Raw genomic sequence first — 23,656 nt, forward strand, 5'->3', positions numbered from 1 at the left:
AGCCTTTTTTCTCACTCTAGAGTGGCAGTGGAGCATTAATAGTCCTCTCAGCAGTCTAAACTGTTCTTTGGAGTTGTCCGATTTGGTAGTTATAATTGGTATTTTTATAATAAAATACATAACTGCATGATGTAATGTATTCCAAAGTGTAATTGCTAATGAAATTTAATAGTAACACCTTACAATAAGGTTTATTATATGGAAATGTTAACATTGGTTAATTTAAAAACAAACATTTAATATCAATGAGAAATACATTTGTTCAATATTTATTCATCTGTACATTAGTAAAAAAAAAAAAATTTTGTTAGCCCAGGTCCATTAAATATTAACTGATACAACTTTTTTTATTTTCTATAATGTATTAGTGAATGTTGAAAGGAACGTAAACTTCGAAATGCTTTTTTTTAAATTATTTTTTTAATTGTTTATTCATGTTAACTAATGCAGTTAAAAAATTGAACTTTATTGTAAAGTGTTACCAAGATAATATAAAAATATATTTTTTAAATAGAATGTATTTAGAACTATATTAACCTTTACCAGATTTGGATTTGATACTGGTGAATAAAGAGCATTTGGTTCACTGAAATAGCAATACACAATCAGGTTGCATCGATGAACTGCTGTATTTGGGAATACACATTACAAAAAAATTCCACTGTTATCCACAAACACTTCATTAACAGATTATCATAGCAGGTTTCACTGCATCTCATCATGTTTAGTGTCATCTTCTGCATGAAACATAGGCAGCATATCTCCCCAGTCACTATTACGAGCACATCTGTACATGTCCCTGTTCAAACAGACAATGAAATTATTGTTAAGACCAGTGTGATCTGTGAATGCGTAGTCTATTAGAGGTAATATAGGTAGAGGTCATTCACTGAAAATGCAAATATAGATCTACAAAATTACAAAGCATTACATACTTTCCATGCCGATGGGCCGTTACAGCAAGCTGTTTGAGTTCTCCATTGGCGCAACACAGCTGACACTGCACATGTCTGGGTCGGCGATGGACTTTTGCGATCAGTCTGGTCATGTCCCAGTGCTCAGTTTTCTGCGCCTTCTCCTCCGCAGATCTGGATATAATCAGGTAACTGAACTTCTCCTGCTGCCTTTCTTGGCTCTGTAATGATTCACGGGGAGAGAAATATACAATATGATGCATTGTCAGGAAAACTACAGTACAGAAATTGACTTATTCATAGTGAACGTCACAATTCGATAGTCAACTGTTTGAACACTGGTTCTGAACTCACCCTAGATAAGGGCAGAGAGTAGTAGAACTGGGAGAAGTTACAAGGAACTACATGATGCTTGATCAGCTTGGGACAAGGCAGCTCATGAGTGCACTGTCCAAAATAAAAACAGAGCAGATGATGGTGTCAGTTTAAGACTTAAAAAATGTATCTATCATATTAACAGAATAAATAAAGATGGTTTTAGTGATGATTTTTTAACGTACAGGGGCAAAAATAGATGGTCTCCTCAAGTCATGTTTTACCTCCTCTTCTCTCTATAGTCAGAGAAAAGGTTTGTTGAGGAATTTATGAAAATTGTTCTACCACTACAACTTGAACAGGAAGTCATGTCAGCAATATCTGAGTCATAAAAATCCTAAATCAAACCTTTAATATAGTGTCTCTGGCCTCCATAAGGATTTGATGGCCATCCTTGGTTCCATTCTCCACCAATACCTTTACAAAGTACCAAGAACTGCATTAGGAAACAGTAATTCTCCCAGATAGCAGTGTTATTTTATTGTTATTTATAGTTGTTATTATTATTATTTTATTAAAGTAGATATTATTCAAGTTTTAGTAATTTTGTTAAATGCTTTAAGCATTTTTATTATTTTATTAATTTTATTTAGCCTTTTGTTTTTATTTCAGTTTAATTTTTTTTATTTTAGTTCTTCAACTTCAACTTATTTTAATTCAGTTGTCAAGGCAATATTTTTAATTTTAGTTTTTATGTTTAGGTATTTCATCTAATACTCATTTTATTTTCATCTAAAACTTAGATTTTATTTTATTTAAGCTTTATTATCATTATTATCATTTTTTTTTGTTTTGTTAAAGATATAGTTCATCCAAAAATGTTGTTATCCTTTACTAACCATTCATTTGTTCCAGACCTGCATAAATGTCTTTCTTCAGCAGAACTCAAAAGATGATACTTTGAACAAAACTTGTCTAGGCTACCATCAACTGTTTGGTTACCAACATTGTCTTCAAAATATCTTCTTTTGTGTTCAACAGAAAAAGGTAAGATACAGGTTTGGAACATCTTAACGGTGAGTGAATGATGATAACATTTTCATGTTTGGGTGAACTATCCACGTTAACAACAACAACATTTTGTGTTTGAAAATCTACTTTTAAGATCACAGTCCTTTTATTTAAGATATTAGTTTAATCGTTAATAAATCAAGCATCATCTCTCACAAGGTATGAGTTGGTTTTCCTCCAAAGTGTGAAAATGACGTTCAAACGCTCATCCAAAGTGGCCAGTTCTGACAAAGAGAAAGCCGCTATCACAAGATCAAACTGCACCTGCGGGGAAATAAATAGACTTTTTTTCAGTTGTGTTAAAAGCAATGTTTAATTTAGGCAAATAAAAAACAATTAAGGATGGCAGCTGAAGATACCGTAGGAGAAACAGGGAGGAACTGGCGGAAATATACTTGTTTGATCACTGGATTATCCACTTCACTGCCCCCTGTTTAACACAAATACACATTTCTGTCAGTAAATCTGTTAGCATAACACTGTGTTTAATAGTCCTACTGAATGTTTTTACCGCTGAGAAGCTGTTCTGCCAAAGTGTTCATGTCTCCAGAGCTGTCTACACAAACATACTCCTTCAGAGAGTCTCCCCAGAGTGTGTGTGAAGCCCTGAGTTAAAGAATCAAACATAGTATAACTCCACTTATCTACAAACATGCATCTTTGAAACAAAGTTAATTAATGCCTCTAAAACCAATCAATATCTTCAAACTTTATAATCTTTTGCATTCGTTTCACTTCAATAATATTACAAATATTAAAATCTGAGTCACACTTACCAAGAACATGTTCCAAGTCCCGATCCAAAGTCCAGGAGAGAATAGGGTGCAAACAAAGGATCTCTCTTCTTTATCTAAGATGTATATCAAAGAGATTGTTTATGTTTTTGAACAAATGCAAAGAGAAATGTTTGATGATGTGTATTAAATACCTCATTTAATGCTCTGAGGACAGCTGCATAACCGCCTGCTAGCCTGGCAGCCATATACACCAACCCAAGATCTTCATCGTACCTTGAGACACGGCAGCACGGCAGAGAAATACACAAATACCTCACATCCCCATTCTATGAGAAATGTCTTAAACACATTATGCATTTGTACCTTAGGGGAGTCCTGTTGTATGTTGTTCTTCTCAGTTCAGATAATACTCTCTTTCTTATCTGAGCCTCTAGTTTGTGGTCAATGGCATCTAAAGGAAACATTTAATTGCCGTTTTATTTACAGTCTACAGTCACTTTGTTGGACCTTTTTATAACATCTCTCCTCTATCTTTAACTCACCTGTATGTGTATCCCTCTCTTGCTCCAAAAATGTCTTCTCAAGAAGGATGGCTTTCTCCCTGAGTTGAGAGGTTTCTGTCGCCCGTTTCCTGCTCCAAAGGAAGTTGGACAGCTTATGTGCCCTTTCAGTCAGACTTTTTACCTCTGCCCCTACATACCAAAAAAGGGAAGGAAAATAAAGAGCATTTACACACTATACCACTACAGAGACGTATGTGTGCGTTTCAGAACACAGACTTCAAAACACTAAAAGACTGATTAGTTTAGACTGGTGGATCAATGTTTACTCACTTTTTAAGACAGATTGTGCTGCTACCTGCAGTTGCTCCGGCAGACGCACTGTTTTGAGGTTTGTCACACCTGGGTGCTTTCTATGAGGAGCACCTTTCAAGAAGTCGGCCTGTTCCAGAGGTGCCGCAGAGCTCTGACACTTTAAAAACAGTAAGACAGAATGTAAATTCTGCAATTACTCACGTCAGGATACAAACAACATTTGTGATCAATTTTACTTCCACAATGTGACATAATAATGACATTTTTTTTATGGCCAATTGATTGGATGGTATCTATATTGCAGGTGATTGGACGGAAGTTTTATTTTAGTATCACTGATTCGTTTTTTACTAAAAATGTCCATTATTTTCCATTTTAATTTTAAGTGAACTTTTAGTAATCTTGTTGTTTTGTGTCAGTTTTATTCGTTTTGTTGATTTTTATTTCATTTTTAGTTATTTACCAGATTGAGTTAAACTAAATAGAAAACAATATTTCTTTGAAAACTAGCTGAAATAAAATGTTATTTTAAGTAAGCATTTTAAGGAACCAGAAAGCTGACTGGTGATTGCCAAGAAGAAAAGTCCTTTCTCTGGAATGAGGTTGACCTCTGGGTCCCTGCTGAATTAAAGGAGTGTTTCCCAATTATGAAGGCCCACCGCTATCCCATCCCACAAACCCTGATCTGGTAACTCCCATTACTTTCCTGAAGAGAGAGACCTATACTTGACCACAGTGGGTGTTTGCAAATCAGTTAAAAGCAGTTGTAAAACGCCCACAGATTATGGAACACCCATAATTAATTTGGCTGCACCCCTAATGTACTGCAGAGACCTAAGGTTATACATTTTTTTAGGAATATATAGTGCTGCATATACTGCAATCTGAAATGTCGATTTTGATTTAATCCATAAAGGTATATTTAAATATTTATGTGTTAGAGACTATCCAAACATGACTTATGAATTAAAGAATAATCACTAACAGTATTTTTTTTATCATACGTTTAGCCAATCAATGCGCAGCAAGATGCTAGAACCCAATTCATATAACTCTCCATCCGTTCTTTTGCGTTAATTTTTTTTATTCCTAAGAATTCTGTAAATAAGGTTTCTGACAGATATACTCACCCGCTGCGCTTCTTTTAAACATAAAGCCATATGGCATCTTGAACATTTAACATACATTCGACTGCCTAGTAAATACATGTTTATCCACGATTATCAAATATTGCAACAAATGAGATACTTCATAAAATTATCACAGATTACATTCAATCTGTATGCATCGGTCACTGTACGACCGCATGCTCATGTGGTCGTCGGCAATACGACTTCAAAATAAGTCCGACTGGAAACAAACTCAAAGCTCAGTTCGGTCCTAGACAACAGGTCCGCGCGTCATTCGTCTTTTCGCGTCATTCACAACACTGAAGTAGAGCTCTTAAATCTTTAGGTAGGTGCTGAAAACCATTTAAAACTTGTGATCATAAAACTTTTAGTGATAGAAAAAAGTGTGGCTCTCACTTATATCATACTGTAGCATTTCTCTAAAATAGGTGTGACGCAATATCAATGGTTATGGGATGAGGAAGTAGATCGAAATTCCCAATGATATGAGTCACCATCTAGTCCATCACCACGTTTCTGAATAACTCGGCTTATGTGATACTTAAAATGACGTAACATGTAAACTAACCACAGGTACGGGAAACGTTTCCTCTAATTTCAGCAGTTTTATGGAAAGGATGCGACGAACAAGGAGTTGCCGGGGCAAGCCTGGGACAGATCCAGACAGTGAAGCCTCAGAGGCGAAGACAAGTATGAGTTCACTTCCAGCGAACATGCCAGAACAGCTCAAAGTTTCATAATCAGCGTTTAAAGCATGTTAAGTCAAGCACTAAAGACTGACAAATATAGCACATTCACACTCATTTCTTTCCCAACTAAATATGTGTAAAATCCATAGGCAACAATCTCTAAACCATTTTAATTGTATAGGCGTGACACTGTTTTAGTTTAGATATTCATGTTTCACATAATGATTATCTAAATATTTCATTCGCTTCAGTTTGGCAGTGGAAGGGGGATGATGGAAAGTGGGAACCATATCCTCCAGAAGTCTGTGTCCAGCTGGATACAGCGAAGCAGGCCGGTGAAACGTTGGTGTCACTGGTGCTCGGATCTGGTTATGAAGTGGATCTTGTGAAAATGACTCAGACCAATACAGTCACCAAGTACAAACGAAAAATACGCCTTCAGAAAGTGAAGTCAGGTATGTCTGTGTCTACCTGCATATGATGTTGCATCAGTATCTGTCACAGAAATTAACTGCTGCTTATTTTATGATATTGCAGAAGATCCAAAGATAGGGAAAGATTTTAATGGCAAAAAGGGAGCTGCAGGCGTTGTTCAGATAAAAGAAGAGAAAGAGGACGAAGAGGAGCAACCAGTTTCCAAGAAGAGACGCAATGAAGGGAGGAATCAAAGTCAGAGAGCAGAAAAAGCCAAGCCCATTGTAAAAAACGAAAGTGAAGGTGATGCTTCCTTGGTAGATAAACTTTCTTGGAATTTTCTTTTTGTCTGATGTTACCAATTCCTCTTATTTTTTAACCCCTCTCCTTCAACCAAGCTGTCAAATTGAGACCACTTTCCACAACATATTCAATTCCCATTGGACAAAATTTGTCCTGTCCTAGTCCAAAAAAGTCCAAAACTTTGTGGTTGTTTTTTCCTTATGTTTTGAAGGAGAGGTTGTGAAGACAGTGCTTATGAAAGGCAAAGCCCCAGTTGATCCAGAATGCAAGGCTAAGATTGGAAAGGTATTTACCTTAAATGTGTTATAGGGTCACTTGAAGTGAAATTACTGTACAGTATTTGATTGTTGTGTAATCACTTTTAAATCTTTTGTTCTTCTAAACACTGACTTTGTTTACTTCAGTGCATTCTTCTCATTAGATTTATTTTCTTTGGTTATTCACAGGCCCACATCTACAGTGAGGGGGCTGATGTATATGATGTCCTGCTGAATCAGGTGAATACTGAAGATGTTACAATACTGTTCAAAAGTTTGGGGTCGATGAAGGAAGTCTCTTATGCTTACCAATGATGCAGTCAAGTTTTCAGCAGACATTGCTCCAGTCTTCAGTGTCAGATGGTCCTTCGGAAATCATTATAATATGCTGATTTTCTGCTTAACAAACTTATTAGTAGCAATGTTGAAAACAGTTTCTTAGTATTTTGTGGGAAATGTGATTCCTTTTTAGGATTCTTTGATAAATAGAAAGTTCAAAAGAACAGCGTTTAAATGAAATAGAAATCTTTAGTAAAATTGAAAATGGCTTAACTGTGAATTCTAATCAGTGTAATGCATCCTTGCTGAATAACAGTCTTTCTTTTTATGAATAAAAAAGGATTTCTTTCAAAGAATAACTTATTAACCCTAAACTTTTGAATTTTTTGTTTTTGTTTTTAGTTTTTACATAATGTGCAGGATATGACGCTGATAGCTTTTCTTTGGCTTTTAACTGTCACAGACTAATCTTCAGTTCAACAACAATAAATATTACCTGATTCAGCTGCTTCAGGACGATAATGCCAAAGCCTACAGTGTGTGGATGAGGTGGGGACGAGGTATGTGCGGAAACACCTCAGATGCTCTTAAACAGGCTGACTTTTATTATAATTACTTGACATCATTCGTTCTTGTTCTTTCTTTGCTTCAGTGGGTAAAGTAGGACAGAACAGCTTGGTTAACTGTGGAGGGAATCTTGCTCAAGCCAAAGACACCTTCAAAAAGAAGTACTGTTTCTTTTTTTTTTTCTTTTCTTAATAATCTAATTTACTCATATAAGATAGAAGTGCAAGAATCTGCTTGTAATCTGCTTACATGCAGATTCTTCGACAAGACTAACAATGAGTGGGAGCATCGAGCTAATTTCGAGAAAGTTACAGGGAAATATGACATGGTATTTGTAGACTACAGCACTGAAGACAAGGTAAAAGACATTTTTGCTCCCAATACCACATGATCCATTGCTCTGCATTGCATTTATGTTTCATTCCTAACTATAGTCAAATATAAACCGAATTTTCCCTCTCACCAGGATAAGGACAAGGCTGTGGTATCCTCTCCTCCTCATATAAAGCCCTGCCAACTGAACAGCAAGGTCCAGTCTCTCCTAGAGCTTATATGTGACCTCAAAGCCATGGAAGAGTGTGTGCTAGAAATGAAGTTTGACACCAAAAAAGCCCCACTCGGTGGGTGTGTGTGTATTTGTGTACCAAACTGATGGAATGAATCTTGTAGATTCTTAGTGATGATGAATGTATTCAAGCCAAACAAAATGAAAACCATTCAATTATTATTATTATTATTTTTTTTTTGCTAAAGGAAAATTAACAACAGATCAAATTCGAGCTGGCTATGCCTCATTGAAGAAGATAGAGGAGTGTTTAAAGAAAAAGAATAGCAATAAGGAACTCTTGGATGCATGCAACCAGTTTTACACTCGTATCCCCCATGACTTTGGGTAAGTTACACTATCGTTCAAAGGTTTGTGGTCAGTACATCTAATTGAATTTTTTGCTAAATTAATAGAATTTTTCAGCAAGGATACATCAAATTGATCAAAAGTGACACTAAAAACTTTATAATATTAAAAAGCGTTTTCTATTTCAAATAAATCCTATTCTTTTGAACTTTCTATTCAATAAAGAATCCTGGAAATATATTATGGTTTCCACAGCTATTAAGCAGCATAATAATATGAATGATTTATAAATGATGATGTGAAGACTGGAGCAATGGCTGCTGAAAAAGTAGCTTTTCCATTGCTGGAATAAATTACATTTACCTAAAATAGAAAACATTTATTTTACATTGTAATATTATTTCACAATATTTCAAAACAAAACACAAAAATATCTTCCCGACCCTACATTTTTAACAATAGTGTTGCTACAGTATTATTTTACACTCACTATGTAATGTGTGTATATTTTAGTTGTTCCTAAGTACTTGATCTTCATTTAGGTTACGGACACCCCCCATAATACGCACAGAGGAAGAGCTAAAGGAGAAAATCGCTTTGCTTGAGGTGTGACATTGTAGGGAAATACTGCTGATGATGTTGAATGATTAGAAGCGATTGACAATTTATTTATTTTTACTGCGTTCTCAATAGAGGTCTCTGTTTGTAGTCATGTTTTCTGTCTTTTAGACTCTAAGTGACATCCAGATAGCAGTGAAAATGGTTCAGTCTAGTGTTCAGAACGATGAGCATCCTTTGGACAGACAGTATCGCTCTTTACAGTGCCAAATGCAGCCACTGGATTCTAGCAGCCATGAATACAAGGTACATCTCTTTTATCATTGAATTACAGCATAACATTAACAGTAGAATTCTGGATGGTGGACTCTTTTTAAACTTGTAGTTTTGCACATCCCAGAACACAAACTGTCTGTCTTTTGTGAAGGTTATAGACAAATATCTTCAGTCTACTCATGCACCCACCCATACTGATTACACAATGACCATTTTGGACATCTTTGCTCTGGAAAGAGAGGGCGAGAAGGACAACTTCTGCTCTGAGCTGGAAAACAAGTACCAAACCACCTTCCTCAGTTTCGCTTTGTCACTTATGTTATGCTCTATGTAAACTCTTATCATTTTGTGTGTGTGGATGCTAGAATGCTCCTGTGGCATGGTTCTCGTGTGTCAAACTGGGTGGGGATCCTAAGTCAGGGGCTGCAAGTGGCCCCTCCAGAGGCTCCTGTGACCGGATACATGGTGAGACGAAGAGATATCACACAAGTAATGTTAATAGAAAATGTATAGTAAAATCTTTGCCTGCAAGATGGCTGCTGCTATTACAATTGTAAAAGCAGTGGACTACAACAATTCCAGCTTAAATATTTTTTTACTTTTCCTCCCTTTCAAGTTTGGTAAGGGGATCTATTTTGCAGACATGTCATCTAAAAGTGCCAATTACTGCTTTGCCAATCAGAAGAACAACCAAGGGCTCCTGTTGCTGAGCGAGGTTGGTTTTTTTGTATCTAAACCAACTGCTTCCACTTTTAGAATTGCTTAATATTTTTGTGCAAAGCATGATACTTTTTCTTTTTCAGGATACTTTGATGAATAGAAAGTTGGATGCAAGGAAAATGACAGCATTTATTAAGGGGCTCTATTTGAATAAAAATTGCTGGTTTTAAAACAGATACAACAGTTAATTTGTACAGATATAAAAGGGTTAAAAGCTACTGGTTAAAAGAAAAGTAATTTCAGCGATTTGTTTTGTTCACAGGTTGCCCTCGGGAATAGTAATGAACTTGTGGATGCAGATTACAGTGCAGACCAACTGCCTTGTGGGAAACATAGCACAAAAGGCCTGGGGCAGACTGCGCCCGACCCAAACAACTATGTTGCATTGTGAGTCATTTCGATGTTTTACATGACTGAGTCATAAGTGCTGTACTGAAGAATTTTTCTTGTTGTCTCTCAGGGATGGTGTGACCATACCCATGGGGCCCTCAGTGAAGACCGGGGTGGGCCAGAAGGGAGGTTACACTCTCCTTTATAACGAGTACATTGTTTATAACCCTGCTCAGATACGGATGAAGTACCTCCTTCGAGTTCAGTTTAATTTCTCTTCGCTCTGGTGAGGCAGAGGGGATCCTTTCCATTTAGAACAGTTTTTAGAGTCTGAGGTGAAGGACCTACACTATATTTACACAGTATGTAACTAAATGAAATAGAGACTCAAGCATATTGCTGTCAACAGAAGTGCATTTAATTTAGATAATAAGTGGATTACAGTGAATCAATTAACTATTTGTTGCCTGTACATTTATGCAACAAATTTGATGTGGAAATACTGGGTCTTGTAGCAAGTAATATTGCAACAGATGTTATCACTGTTTGTGGAGTTCACTTCATAGATGTTAGATTAACAAGTGAACAGATCTAAATGTTTGCATGAATGAATGCATTTGTTTTAGACAGGCTATCGTTGGTTTTATATCCTCGGACTAACTTGGTAACATGTCTACATTTTTGTAAACACTTACCAGTTTTCAAAAAGGTTCATATGAATCCAACACGCAGAAAAAAAAACCCAGGCTGGTCTAGAAAAACTGGTACAGTTAGTACCAGTACAGCTTTTAAATATGTGGTTTATTTTAAGATCCACTGCGGCTGTTTTGCGAACACAATGAGAAACCAGACTTCTTTCTTCCCAATGGAAAGCATATTCACACTGTCTGAATCGTTCCATATCCCCATATAGTGTACTACATGCCATTCAGCATACAGAAAATACTAATTATGTGAATGAAGTGACCTATTTAAGCAGCAGTTTCAGCATCTATTTATAATGTAGGGGACTGGACTCTTCAGATTCTAGAGAGCATTTAATTGGAACGAATGTTTGACGAGTTGCTTAAGTGCAGGGTGATGTCATCAAAATCATTGATCCATATCAGGGGAAGTTAGAGACTGTAAGTTTTGAATGCTTATATCTTCTAAATGCTAATTTTGTCATTGTTTTGAAGCGCACGATATGATTATCTGCAAAAAAAAAAAAAAGAAACTAATAGCAAATTTAATTGCTGCAATTTGTTTGTCTCAGTTCTCCTGGTGAAGATTTCGTTGCAGAATCTCGAGTCAAGCATTTTTCCAGGAATTGGGGGTGGTTTCAAAATAATGTGGACTGATGGCTTCAATAAAAGCATATACCTCTGATTGATGAATGTTCAAAATCAATTCCCCTATAGAGAAAATTAATCTGATTTTCATTTCTGGAACCTGACTCTATTTTGCCACTCTATTTTGATAGAAATGTTCATCATCTCCTAACTGTAGGTGACTTTTCTGGGTTGCAGTAATGTTCATTTAATTCACAGCATGAAGACATATTAGTACAAAGAGACTCACCAGTCCCAGCAGGTTCAAAGGATGTGTGCGACTGAATGCGGAGAACACAGCAAGACATGTGCCCACCACTGCAAAGATAATGTATGAACTGAGGTACCCCCAAAAGTTACCCTGAACTGCTGTCTTGACTGTCTTTGAGATGGTGAACACACAGACTACAGTGAACGCGATGAGTAACTGAAATTGTTACCACACTGAACACCTGCATGGGTGGAAAGAGAGATGGAAACAACAATGAAGACCAGCACTCATTGCAATTATGATGACTTTCTGATAAATGCTTTCCGAACGGTATCATCAATCAAATGACGACACAATCATCTGATGTTCCTCAGGTGGAAATACAGCTATGTTAAAGAAGAAAGATACGATTGTGATGACATTCAAGTCAATATATGGTTATTTCTCAAACATTGCTCAGATTGTTTTGTCTTTATTAAGTAAATGTTACATGGATCTTGCAAACAGTAATACACCTGCTGGGTCTGGTCTCTTCTGGTGGCAGGTTGGGTGGGATAAAGTTGACTGGCACAGAAATGGGTTGAGGGTACATGACAGGCCCCGTAGGATAAGGAGGGGGCACGTATGGAGGTGGCACCATACATTGGCACCATCAGGGTCAGTCTCAGTCACAGTTTTTTGGCTCTCTACATTCGTCATCCTTAACAAAATGTGGTTAGTTGAGACTGCAGTGTCAAAATAAAAGGTTAAGATTTTTCCATTTTGAGGTAGAAGTGTCTTTTATGAGTCACAGAAAAAAAACACCACAGGGCACAGGAAATGGTGCGGGTCTGCAGTGTTTATTTGTTATAATGTGGTTTGTTACAGTTCCATTTGATATAAGGTTAAGATGTTCCTGAGAGTACTGATATAAGAAATACTGAAAAAAAAAAAAAAAGGGAAAAATTGTTTTAGAAAAATTCACAACTTTAAAAAAGTATAAATATTAGTAAACATTTATAAATAAATAAATGTATCATTAATATATTTATATTGTGAAAAGAAAATTGTTATTTTTCTTTTACAAATGTTTAAAAATAAATCTCTCTTCTCCCTGAACATGAGTAAATAAAATATAACTGTAAATTTATGTTAATAATAATTTTACTACAATACTTCATATATTTCTGCTTTATTATGATGAATTCTTATGAATTCCTTTAGTTGTCAGAAAAGATGGGAAATTCCAAAAATCACTTTTTTTGTGTGTGCATAAAAAAAAAAGAAGCTTTAAGACTGCAAACGTTTAGGTGTATCACTTCAGCATGTTTGTTTATCATTTTACTGTTCACCTAAACAAGTAGCATTGCAGTTCATTTGAATTGGAAGTGCTGAGTGAATTACAAATGGCACATTGACCAAATCCTCAATTTGTTGACTAAAAGTTGATTAAAGAGACAGAGTGCAATATTCAGTGTTAAACACTGAATATGGTGTTTTATAGTGTTAAAAGCTGGCTTTAGTTCTCATTTGTTTTTCAGTTAGTTATCACTTTATTTTAAAGGGCTTCCTGATTGATTATAATTAGATCAGATTTATTTTAGATTAGTAATTAGTTTTCTTTTCCATTTAGAACAATCTATTTCTGCATGCACATAACTACTATTAATAATTTGTGGTACATATAACTTACCATGATAATTCTTACACTCAGTGTGGTCTGGGTTGAAGTCTGAGCACTCAGAACTTCATCTTTGTTTCACACAGACTAAAGTGGGTTCCATGTCCTCCTATTACATCATTTACAAAACACCCTCTGTGGAAAATCTGGTGTAAAGTAGTTCACATAGTTGACCAAAAGTTGCTAATGTAAAAGTTCACACCAATGGCTTCCATCTCAGTGCCCAATTTTTGAATTAGTACTTATGACTCCAACGTCAAATGACAATAATTCTTATATGCAATATGTAAGCAGTTGTATTGTTTGACACCAAAATAGCCACTATACTTGTAAAAGTAAGATGACTTTAACTATTTTTGCCTATTGTGCATGTATGGGGGTCTGAGCAGGGTTAACAAGTTTCACAAATTCAACCACAAAATGCAAGTGCAGCAACAGCTGTCGAAATATTGGTTATACAGAATTTTGACACTTCATGACAAAACCCACTTAGCTCAGACACAAGTCCTTCCTTTAAACAGAATTAAAAATGTTTAACATAAAACTAATATGAAAATAAGGTGACAGTGCATTGCACACTTTATATATATATATATATATATATATATATATATATATATATATATATATATATATATATACACTCACCAGACACTTTATTAGGTACACTTGTTCAATTGCTTGATATCACAAATTGCTAATCAGCCAATCACATGGCAGCAACTCGATGCATTTAGGCATCTAGGTGTGGTGAAGTGACTTTAAACATGGAATGGTTGTTGCCAGACAGGCTGATCTACTGGGATTTTCACACACACAAACATCTCTAGAGTTTACAGAGAATGGTCCGAAAAAGAGAAAATATCCTGATGTCAGAGGAGAATGGGCCGACTGGTTAGAGATGATAGAAAGGCAACTCAAATAACCACTCTTTATAACAAAAGGTATGCAGAATACCATCTCTGAATGCACAACACATTGAACCCTGAAGCAGATGGGCTACAGCAGCAGAAGACCACAATGAGTGCTGCTCCTGTCAGCCAAGAACAGGAAACAGAGGCTACAATTCACACAGGCTCACCAGAATTGGACCGTAGAAGATTGGAAAAACATTGCCTTGTCCGAGTCATCCCAATTTCTGCTGCAACTCTCAGATGGTAGGGTCAGAATTTGGCTTAAAGAACTTGAAAGCATGGATCCATCCTGCGTTTTCTCAATGGTTCAGGCTGGTGGTGCAATGGTGTAGATATGTTCTTGGCACACTTTGGGCCCTTTGAGCATCGTTTAAACACCAAAGCCTACAGAGTATTGCTGCTGAACATGTCCATCCCTTTATGACTAGTGTTCCCATCTACTGATGGCTACTTCTGGCAGGATAATGCACCACATCACAAAGCTCAAAAACCTCAGACTGGTTTCTTGAACATGACAATGAGTTCACTTTACTCAAATGGCCTCCTGGGTCACCAGATCTCAATCCAATAGAGCAGCTTTGGGATGTGGTGGAAAGGGAGATTTGCATCATGGATGTGCAGCCGACAAATCTGCAGCAACTGCGTGATGCTATCATGTCAATATGGACCAAAATCTCAGAGGAATGTTTCAAACCTTGTTGAATCTATGCCACGAAGTATTATATTAAGGCAGTTCTGAAGGCAAAAGGGGCTCCAACCCATTACTACCAAGGTGTACCTAATAAAGTGGCCAGTAAATGTACATGTAAAATGTAATATTTCCATTAGCAAAGATGATCCGAAGCACAACAATCATCACACTTAAGCATATTTATTGTAAAAAATACATATAAAAATTGTTTTTTTCAGACATACAAAAGATTTAGGCATAGAAACAACATCATGGACAAACAAAAGACAAAGCCATTTTGAAATGTGATACATATTTACACTTTAATAAATAAATACTCAATTGTTCTTTAGCAGAATGAAGGCAGATTGTCGGTGTTTGGGGATGTGAATATACGCAAATCATATTGACCTAAAGACCATTCCCCACTCATTCATATTTGACCAACAACTGTCAGAACATAGGATCAAGCAGGTAGAGACCCTTAGCACTGAATAATTACAGAACTTGCTATGGTATTTATACTGTGTATACATAACATTTCAAGAAAAAAACTAAAGCAACACCTTTGGAGTTAGCTAAGCCCCATGTTAGTATAGTAAATATGGATATTGAGGTATGGCACCACATTAAGTTAAAGGGCAAAAGCTAACTTGGAGAGCTTAAACGATTGTCAAAATACTCTGACAATACCTCTCCTACACAAAACATATTAACTGTAAGAATGACTTTTGCCTTTGACTCTCACACACACACACACACACACACACACACTTGGCCTTTCTCATTTTTTTCAATTGGAAAGAACCGTCAGACAGTCTTGTGAAGGAAACACTTTACAATACTTTCAAAGTAAGAAGTAACCTTTGTGCTAAGGAAAGCAAATTCTCCTTTCAGAGGTCTTGCCACTGAAAATATGATTCCTCAAGCTAAGGCAAAAAAGTAACAGACCAAATGACCTCTACAAGACACTATAGAACAATGAGTATGTTAACACCCACAATCAGCAAACCCCATAAACCTCAAAACATGACAAATCTTCTCAAAGTATTAACCCTATGTAGGTCTGTCTAAAAAAAAAAAAAAAAAACTATTACCTTTCCATCATATTTATTCCATTGTTCTTTTGAAGGAGGTCGATGACATTGTCATAGTTACCCATCAGCTATTCACAATCGCCACCCTCAGGCAAAGCATGCGCCATATGGCATTACTGCGTCTGACATACATCTCCACACCACAGATGGCTTCATTCAACGTAGAGGAAGCCTGGTGTAAAGAGACAGGATTTCTCTAGGCTACTACGTCTGAGATGCAAAGAGGCAATTTCAGAAACCTTCCCTCCAAGAGTAGTACATGCTGTAATCATAACATCAAAATCTTCTGCATTTGAGTATACACTTTTCACACACTCACTTCACTGCAACCAATAACATCTATTGTCCTAACTAGTGGAAGTATCGCTCTGATCTGTTAACAATATACAGTTCAATTGAGTAAAAGCAATCAGATCCAGAGGTTAAAAGAGCTTGATGTGGTAATGAGAAGGAGTTTTGCCTCAATGATGGATAAAATCACCATTTATGGTTCAAAATTGAACAAATCTATTGGAAATTTCACTCTGCCTTTCAATGTTCCAACAACAACAACAAAAAAAACAGAAAAGCGTAAAAGATTATCCCCAAAAAATATAAATCATCATGCCTCGTATGTAATCCTGTGCAATATTTACGCATGTACAACTCATCTGCTTTCACCCGGGATCTTCCCAACACACTCTACAAAATCAAGTAATTCATTCAAGCCATTGCCACCCCAGCAGGCTGCACAAAACCAAACGCTAAGCCTGGCATAAATTACAGATCACCACGTTTCCATGGTAAGAAGAACACCATCCCTCCGGGAGATCAAGATGTCCATGAAGAGAGACGATCCATGTGTAACTTCTCTCCATTTACAAGTTTCCTTTACAGTTCTGTTCAGTTTACTAGTTTCACTCGGAGCTATAAAGTAAAGAGTTAAGAGGAAAGGCAAGCAGAGCAAACCTTCCCTTCATGAAGGTGCTGTAGAGCAGAGAAAAGCCAAGTCTCAAGAATCACATCAGATAGTTAAAGCCAGGCTCACTCAACGCCAGACCGATTAATCTGGCCATAAGTGTTGATGCTTGTTATTTGTTTTTGTTCCTTTGTGTCTTTCTCCCAATCCTCTCATCAGAAAATATATGCTCTTGCAAGGGGGTATTGTCTCCTAAAAACATGAAGCAGAGACAATATACATTTAAAATATTAAGTTACACACCCTCAGGTCATCCAAGATGTAGATAAGCTTGTTTCATAAGAATGAATTTCAAGAAACTTGGCATTACATCACATCCTCACCAATGGATCCATTATATATGTTACTTGAATAACCAAACTCACCTGAGTCAAAGTGTCATTGCACGTGAAGACATTAATCAATCAAAAGGATGCTCAGGGCAGCATGGCTTCACTTTGCTCCATGTGTCAATGCAGCTATTTAGAGAAATATCAGCCATTACATATTTGAAAGCATTTGTATAGCAAATCCTCACTCTTATTATTTGGATTTAGGATGGTTATGGTTACCTCTTATGGTAGACACACAGGCAGGCCAGTCGAGCGATGGTTTCCCCCTGTAGCAGGTCTTCGAGACAGATTGAACATTCTCCACTGTCCTTAGCTAGCACATCAGCTGTTGGACACCATAAGAGGGAATTAACAACTAAGTTATTAGCAGATGAAAGAAAAACAACAATAAAAACCAATGGAATGCTTACTGTTATAAGGAAGAGGTGGAGAAGTCAGACAACTTAGAAGATGGTCCTCGATTCGCCCTCCAGGGAACGGCTTGGTGCAGAAGGGACAACGAATAGCTGGAAAGGAGGGGGAACAATCAAGCAAGTTGTCTAGCATTATGAAATGGAGATGTAGAAAGGGTTTTGTGATATGCAGGCCAGTCACAGTAATAGATGGGTGAGCATGTGCCCATGTGGCCCACTTTTCTGAACCCTCTGGCTGGACTACAGCCAACTGACCGATATAGTGCAAAAAATACCCAAAGATCATCAAGTGAACTGGGTTTACCTCTAATCATTGTTTAAATCCATCATGGATCATCCTGTCAGGAATGCTTGAAATGCCTACAAACCCCAAATCTTAATTACACCGCAAGCTCATTAGTCTCGACCGGACTAGTTAATATTTTTTAATCACCTTCCATGTTTTACTTGGTTTCAAACTGAAAATTCACTCACATTACTGTCAAATTGGGTTTGTTGTCTACTTTATTATGTATATAAACTTTCTGTAACACTTTACAATAATTTCCCATAAGTTAAAGCATTACCAATGAGCAAAACATTTATTGCATTATTTATTCTTAGTTGGTTCATATTAGCTTGGGACCACTACATGTTAAAATATTTTTAATTCTAATAATATATTAATACATGTTGAAGTTAACATTAACTAAACTTAATAAATGCTTTAAAATATCATTGCCAGTCATTGTTAATGAATGCTAACAAATGTGTAACAAAATACAGTAAAGTGTTACCAAACTTTCATTAAGCTAACTAGGTTAATAAACGTTGTTGGATCGACTTTTGCATGAGGAAAACCAAATTGAGATTAATTTTAGTGACTGGCTGAAGCAGTCACTTGAAAGTTAATATTGAAGAGGGCTGTCTAACATCTTAAAATGAAACTAATATAGATCTGAAACAAGATAAGGATGAATAAACGATGACTTTTCATTAAAACTATGAAATTTACCATAAGATTATTCTGGATAGTAGATAATGTGTGTGTTGTTCGATGTAAACAGTGCAGGTTTAAATAGTAGAACTGGAGCTGAATAGGGTGTCACGTCTGAAATGACTAATGTGGGAAATGACAGCCGAGCCTTACCACCGTGGCGGTTGTTGACTCTGTAGAGGCCGATCCACGCCTCGGACACTGGCCGGGTGTGAGTGCCCCTCACCCGGGTGGACCTGGCTGTGACGCCGCTAGCGGAAGAATGGCGACCTCCAGGCAAACGCTCCGAGAAAGTGCGCTGCGGTGCACGGCCTGTTTCCTCCCTGCTCGCTGGGCCTCCTGGACTGCCATCCTCCTCGCGGTTCTCCTCGGCCCCGTTGTCGTCCGTCGGCGTGGCCTGGCTGCTCAGAGACGGGGACATGTGGCTGTCGGCGGGGCTGCCGTCGCTGCTCGCCTGCTGCCCGGTATCCGAATCGCTGCCCTCTTCCGACCGGCTGCGGTTTGTCTCTGAATCATGGTCGAAACTCCCGGAGAACTCCACCATGAGGCTAGTGGGCCTGGTGCTTCTGATTCGTCGACAGGACTCTCTCTTGATGCCATCTTTATCGAAATGTGTCGAAGCAGCCTCCTCGTGTAACCGACTCGATCTCGTCCCCATGTTCAACCACTGCGCGCAGAGCTCGCGCACTAACGTTACCTAAAACCGATCGATCGATGTCTGATCAGCTTACCCGATTGCTCTCTTCACAAAGCCCTTAGGCCATATAAGTAACCATATGCCACATTTATTTCAAAGTCATAAAGTTAACACTGAGATGTGCTGCGTTTAAATTAGTTAAGACCACAGTCTACCGCATTTTCCTTGCAGCTATGTTCTTCTGTGGTCCCTGTTCTACGCATTATAACGGAAGTAAGTTAGCCTCTTTCCTTCTTCGTTCAACCGACAGTGTGACGTCACACTATAAATTAACTTTTTATCCAATCATAGAGCAGGCATATGAATGTTTGAAAAGTATGTGATTTAAAAGCTCCACCTGCTATGTGCTATAAAAATGTTAGGCTATATCCTATGCATTTTTTGTGTTTTATATTCTCCTCTAATCTCAAGTAGGCTACACCTTAATCTTGCTCTTGTTGTAAGCGCTTTGATGTAAATGGGATGTAAATATGCTATATAAATAAAATGAACTTGAACTTGATCTAGTTACCCAAAAATTAATATGTGCTGAGAATTTACTCACCCTCGGACGTCCAATATGTGGATGAGTTTGTTTCTTTATCTGAACAGATTTGGAGAAATTTAGCATTACATCACTTGCTCACCAATGGATCTTCTGCAGTGAATGGGTGCCGTCAGAATGAAAGTCCTAAGAGCTGATAAAAGCATCGTAATAATCCCCAAGTAATTCACACAGCTCCAGTCCATCAGTTAATGTTTTGTGAAACAAAAAGCTGCATGTTTGTAATAAACAAATTTATTAAGACATTTTAACTTCAAACAATTGCAGAACATACCTGAATTATAATAGTAGTAGAATATTAATTGATGTTTTTTTATGTGGCTAATCCACTCTGTTTATAAGATTTTGTTTATTTTTCATTCAAACATCAGAGCTGTAAAGCTTCACAATCTGTTTCACAGTTCACACACCACATGCCACTCTGAATTACAGTTAATGTCATTCCACACACCACTTTTGTAAACAGCTGTACAGTCCTCTGCTCCATTATAATCATTCGGCTCTTTTTCCTTCCAGTTGGTGAAAGTTAATGGTTGATCACTCATATCCACAAAATGTCCTTCTTTTTTTATGTCGGTTGCACCAACAAATACGTAAGTAGACTCAAGGGCAGCCTGCATTGAAGTTAGCACTATATTCTCATCTTCACTTCTTGGCAGGACAATTTTAGCCCCATTGTCAGAGCAGAACTTCTGTGCCTGTTTAAAATTTCCCACCAGCCCATCAGACACATAATATTTCTGTCCCGCTTTCCTGAATGTGCGAAATCCTAGGACTAAATATAAAAATAAAAACAGACATTTTAAAAGCCCTTATCTTATAAACACGTTCTTACATGAATAAACAAAATATGTATAGTGCAAACATTAGGAAAATTCTACCTTTCTCAACGATAGTGAGTCTGTCTGTTAGGTATTTGACATCTGATTTAAGTTGTGTTTCTAGCGCGCTTTGAACACCAGTGCCTGTAAAAGCAAATCAGATTGAATATCAGAAGCAGAAAATACTAAGAAGTAGGTATATTCTGTCTGTATGTAACTATAAACTCAATTAAGATATGGTTAAAAGAAAATACTTGATCACAGTCAAGAGCTTCACAAGTTTTACATGATATAATCTCATTATTTATTTATTGTTTGACAGATTTTTTTATTCTAGCCTAGTTTTCAGAAGAAAAGAGATCGAACTTTTTACCTGGTGTACCTGGATTCCCTTTGTCTCCTTTAGGGCCAGCAACACCAGGTGGTCCTATTTTCCCTGGGGGTCCCTGTGCACCAACTCCTGCAGAGTAAAACTGATTATTAAATCTCATTTCTCAGATCTGCAGTCACTTACCTGTCTGCATCATGTTCTACATCCAATTTTATGACTTAACTTAAACATTACCACACCAAAAACTAAAAGCATAAACCTGGATCTCCTTTTTCCCCTTTTGGTCCAGGAAACCCGTCTCTTCCATCTCTGCCAGGGCTGCCGTTGTGTCCCGGTGTGCCCGGGACCCCAGCATAGGATGGACAACTACTTTCAGCTGCAGCTAGTAGCGGCACAAACTCCATAAGGAGCAGCGCAGCACAGAGCTGATGCATTAAGAGCGCCATCTGCTGTTCAGTGTGTGAAAAACAAGCAGGATTTGTGTTGCCGCAGACCTCAGAGCGCCCTCGAGTCCAACGAAAAATATTTTTTACCGTTTATAAAATTATTTTTATTTTATAAAAATGTAATTTCACTCTGAAAAACGAGATTTGACATTCTAATTCTTTCTTTTTGATTGCAAACAAGTTCACAATGAAAAATTAAAAGAAGGTAAATTAAGATCAACAAGTGTAACATTTTCTCTTACGTTTTCAATTGTCTGTTGAATGTAAAAAAAAAAAAAAAAAAAAAAAAAAAAACTTCTGCCCAACTGTGTTCTCATATCAAAAATATAAAACATTGAAAACTGACCGGCAAAACAAACTAATGACATGTACTTCACTCTTTTGTTTAATGCTTTTTAAAAATCCATACCAGAAGCATATGAATCTTACCAACAGTTCAGGCCTGGCGATCAGCACTAAAAGAGAACACGACTGTAAACAACCCTTCATCTAATTTCAGTGACGTAGTTACCCAGGTCAGAGTACAATGACAAAACAAAAAGAGACAAATACTATCATTTTAGAAGTTTTAGATATCTGTCAGTCATGTTTGTTGTCCTGTCATTTATTTGCAACTTACAATGATTGCTTTTGAACAAAAACAAAAAAAAACATACTTTGATCCTTGACCTAATCATCAAGGTCTATCAACTTATTACGCAAGGTTACTTTTTCCAATATATTCTCAGAGTTTGTTTAATGCAGATGCACTGTGTTTGAACAGCTGAAAGAAATCCAGGACATTGTATGTTTGAGCTCCTGAGAGAAACTTTTCCAACCCATTTAGCTATCTGTTATTTATAAAATACACTTTTGGACATACTTTAAGTTCAACTTTGAAGGGCTCAAAAGGGCTGTGAAGGGCTCAGTTTCTTTGACTGATTGAAAGCAGTTCATTTTTGGTCAAATTTATGGTCATGGTTCATTATTATGTATCTTAACAGTGTATCAAATTGGTTTGGATCCTTTTGATGTGATGCCTCTGTCATATAACTTGAAAATAACTGTCTGTAGTTTTCCACTAACTTTAACATTAATTTAATATCACAATTATGTAACTCACAAGATCAATATTATCACTTATCATCTTTTTTTTGTTCAAAATATGTTAATCATATTTAAAGATAAAACTCCATAATATATGGTCCGTATTGATTTTTTTGAAGGTGTTTTCTGTAATTGTATTACGCTTTGTATTGTGATGTGTATTAGGGTTAAATAAAACATCTGTCAGTTTAACAGAGGCAGAACATAACCAGTACCTTTGCCATTTTTCAACTTACTTTCTTTTGAAATAATTTGTGATTCCAAATACAGATGTCCAAACTCAAAAATACTTGATGTATGTTTGATAAGTTTTATGCAAAATAACAAGATCCAACGTTTACAATAAATGTTAATGATTGATTTTGAAGTCATGGTTTTGCTTACGCAAAATGCAATGACTGAAGCCTAACCAGAACATTATTACTCACAATTTATGTTTGAATCTAAATAATTGCTTCAAATGCACTCTGAGCTTTTATAGAACTTCATTCCATTCACCATCTGTGCAGATGGCAACAGTCCTCATTCCCACAACAATCATTAGATTAGTTTTTCATCCATTTAGTAGAAGTTAGAGGTTGGCATGCGTATCAAAATCCCCCCTCTATCTGTTTGTCTGTTGTGTTTGTCTGGTGCAAATTCACTTTGTTTGAACAGATAAAAAAAAAAAGCTCCTGCAAGAAACTTTTACCCACTAACTGATTTAATACCATCTGTAGATTACCCTATACACTCTTTCATCTAAAGCAGAGTAAAGCTAATGCAGGGCTCAGATGTAACTGTGGAAAAGAAGTTCATATTTGTTATTTTGTGGTTGTGTATGTTGCGATTTTGGTATCTTATCAGTTTTAAGTTGTAAGTAGAATTTCATTAATTTCCATTTTTAAGTTGATTTAAAGTTCTGTTAGTTGTGCAGTTAATGTCATGTTTGGAATGAAACAAAAGAGACACTTTGATTTATG

General features: G+C 36.7%; 4 protein-coding genes across 9 annotated transcripts; 1 reads left to right on the plus strand and 3 right to left on the minus strand.

The window, feature by feature from the left end:
* Nucleotides 1-423: 423 nt before the first annotated feature.
* On the minus strand, nucleotides 424-5,203 carry mettl17 (methyltransferase like 17). Of its 3 annotated transcripts, none has more exons than XM_026289295.1 (14): nucleotides 4,983-5,203; nucleotides 3,871-4,009; nucleotides 3,580-3,729; nucleotides 3,401-3,488; nucleotides 3,229-3,310; nucleotides 3,077-3,150; nucleotides 2,815-2,906; nucleotides 2,660-2,730; nucleotides 2,457-2,564; nucleotides 1,638-1,706; nucleotides 1,475-1,525; nucleotides 1,269-1,361; nucleotides 936-1,135; nucleotides 424-799 (listed from the first exon to the last, which is right to left on the minus strand). In XM_026289295.1, exons 1-14 carry the CDS (start codon nucleotides 5,058-5,060, stop codon nucleotides 706-708), a joined length of 1,389 nt encoding a protein of 462 aa, XP_026145080.1. In that variant the 5' UTR covers nucleotides 5,061-5,203; the 3' UTR covers nucleotides 424-705. The 3 variants fall into 3 exon arrangements, with proteins under 3 accessions (XP_026145080.1, XP_026145076.1, XP_026145081.1); XM_026289291.1 differs by having other exon boundaries at nucleotides 2,812-2,906; XM_026289296.1 differs by lacking the exon at nucleotides 1,475-1,525 and having other exon boundaries at nucleotides 2,812-2,906.
* A 10-nt stretch (nucleotides 5,204-5,213) lies between these two features.
* LOC113119654 (poly [ADP-ribose] polymerase 2-like) lies at nucleotides 5,214-12,256 on the plus strand. 3 transcript variants are annotated; one of them, XR_003294481.1, is made up of 19 exons: nucleotides 5,217-5,307; nucleotides 5,584-5,672; nucleotides 5,923-6,126; nucleotides 6,209-6,388; nucleotides 6,600-6,673; nucleotides 6,835-6,885; nucleotides 7,388-7,484; nucleotides 7,577-7,652; nucleotides 7,747-7,849; nucleotides 7,958-8,111; nucleotides 8,245-8,383; nucleotides 8,887-8,950; nucleotides 9,074-9,208; nucleotides 9,330-9,457; nucleotides 9,544-9,643; nucleotides 9,795-9,893; nucleotides 10,161-10,285; nucleotides 10,359-11,352; nucleotides 11,484-12,256. XR_003294481.1 is itself a non-coding variant. In XM_026289285.1 (18 exons), exons 2-18 carry the CDS (start codon nucleotides 5,591-5,593, stop codon nucleotides 10,516-10,518), a joined length of 1,971 nt encoding a protein of 656 aa, XP_026145070.1. In that variant the 5' UTR covers nucleotides 5,214-5,307; nucleotides 5,587-5,590; the 3' UTR covers nucleotides 10,519-12,256. The 3 variants fall into 3 exon arrangements, 2 of the variants coding, with proteins under 2 accessions (XP_026145070.1, XP_026145058.1); XM_026289285.1 differs by having other exon boundaries at nucleotides 5,214-5,307; nucleotides 5,587-5,672; nucleotides 10,359-12,256; XM_026289273.1 differs by having other exon boundaries at nucleotides 10,359-12,256.
* Nucleotides 12,257-15,178: 2,922 nt separating this feature from the next.
* On the minus strand, nucleotides 15,179-19,795 carry LOC113119724 (E3 ubiquitin-protein ligase znrf2-like). The gene is made up of 5 exons (XM_026289351.1): nucleotides 18,923-19,795; nucleotides 17,791-17,886; nucleotides 17,600-17,705; nucleotides 17,414-17,506; nucleotides 15,179-17,240 (listed from the first exon to the last, which is right to left on the minus strand). Exons 1-4 carry the CDS (start codon nucleotides 19,425-19,427, stop codon nucleotides 17,449-17,451), a joined length of 765 nt encoding a protein of 254 aa, XP_026145136.1. The 5' UTR covers nucleotides 19,428-19,795; the 3' UTR covers nucleotides 15,179-17,240; nucleotides 17,414-17,448.
* Nucleotides 19,796-20,224: 429 nt separating this feature from the next.
* On the minus strand, nucleotides 20,225-22,167 carry hbl4 (hexose-binding lectin 4). Of its 2 annotated transcripts, none has more exons than XM_026289340.1 (5): nucleotides 22,038-22,167; nucleotides 21,422-21,618; nucleotides 21,205-21,291; nucleotides 20,892-20,975; nucleotides 20,225-20,785 (listed from the first exon to the last, which is right to left on the minus strand). In XM_026289340.1, the coding sequence occupies exons 2-5, from the start codon at nucleotides 21,606-21,608 to the stop codon at nucleotides 20,406-20,408; spliced, it is 738 nt and encodes a 245-aa protein (XP_026145125.1). In that variant the 5' UTR covers nucleotides 21,609-21,618; nucleotides 22,038-22,167; the 3' UTR covers nucleotides 20,225-20,405. The 2 variants fall into 2 exon arrangements, with proteins under 2 accessions (XP_026145125.1, XP_026145115.1); XM_026289330.1 differs by having other exon boundaries at nucleotides 22,018-22,112.
* Nucleotides 22,168-23,656: the final 1,489 nt, after the last annotated feature.

Source organism: Carassius auratus, chromosome 2, assembly GCF_003368295.1.
Source record: "Carassius auratus strain Wakin chromosome 2, ASM336829v1, whole genome shotgun sequence".
Lineage (NCBI taxonomy): Eukaryota > Metazoa > Chordata > Actinopteri > Cypriniformes > Cyprinidae > Carassius > Carassius auratus.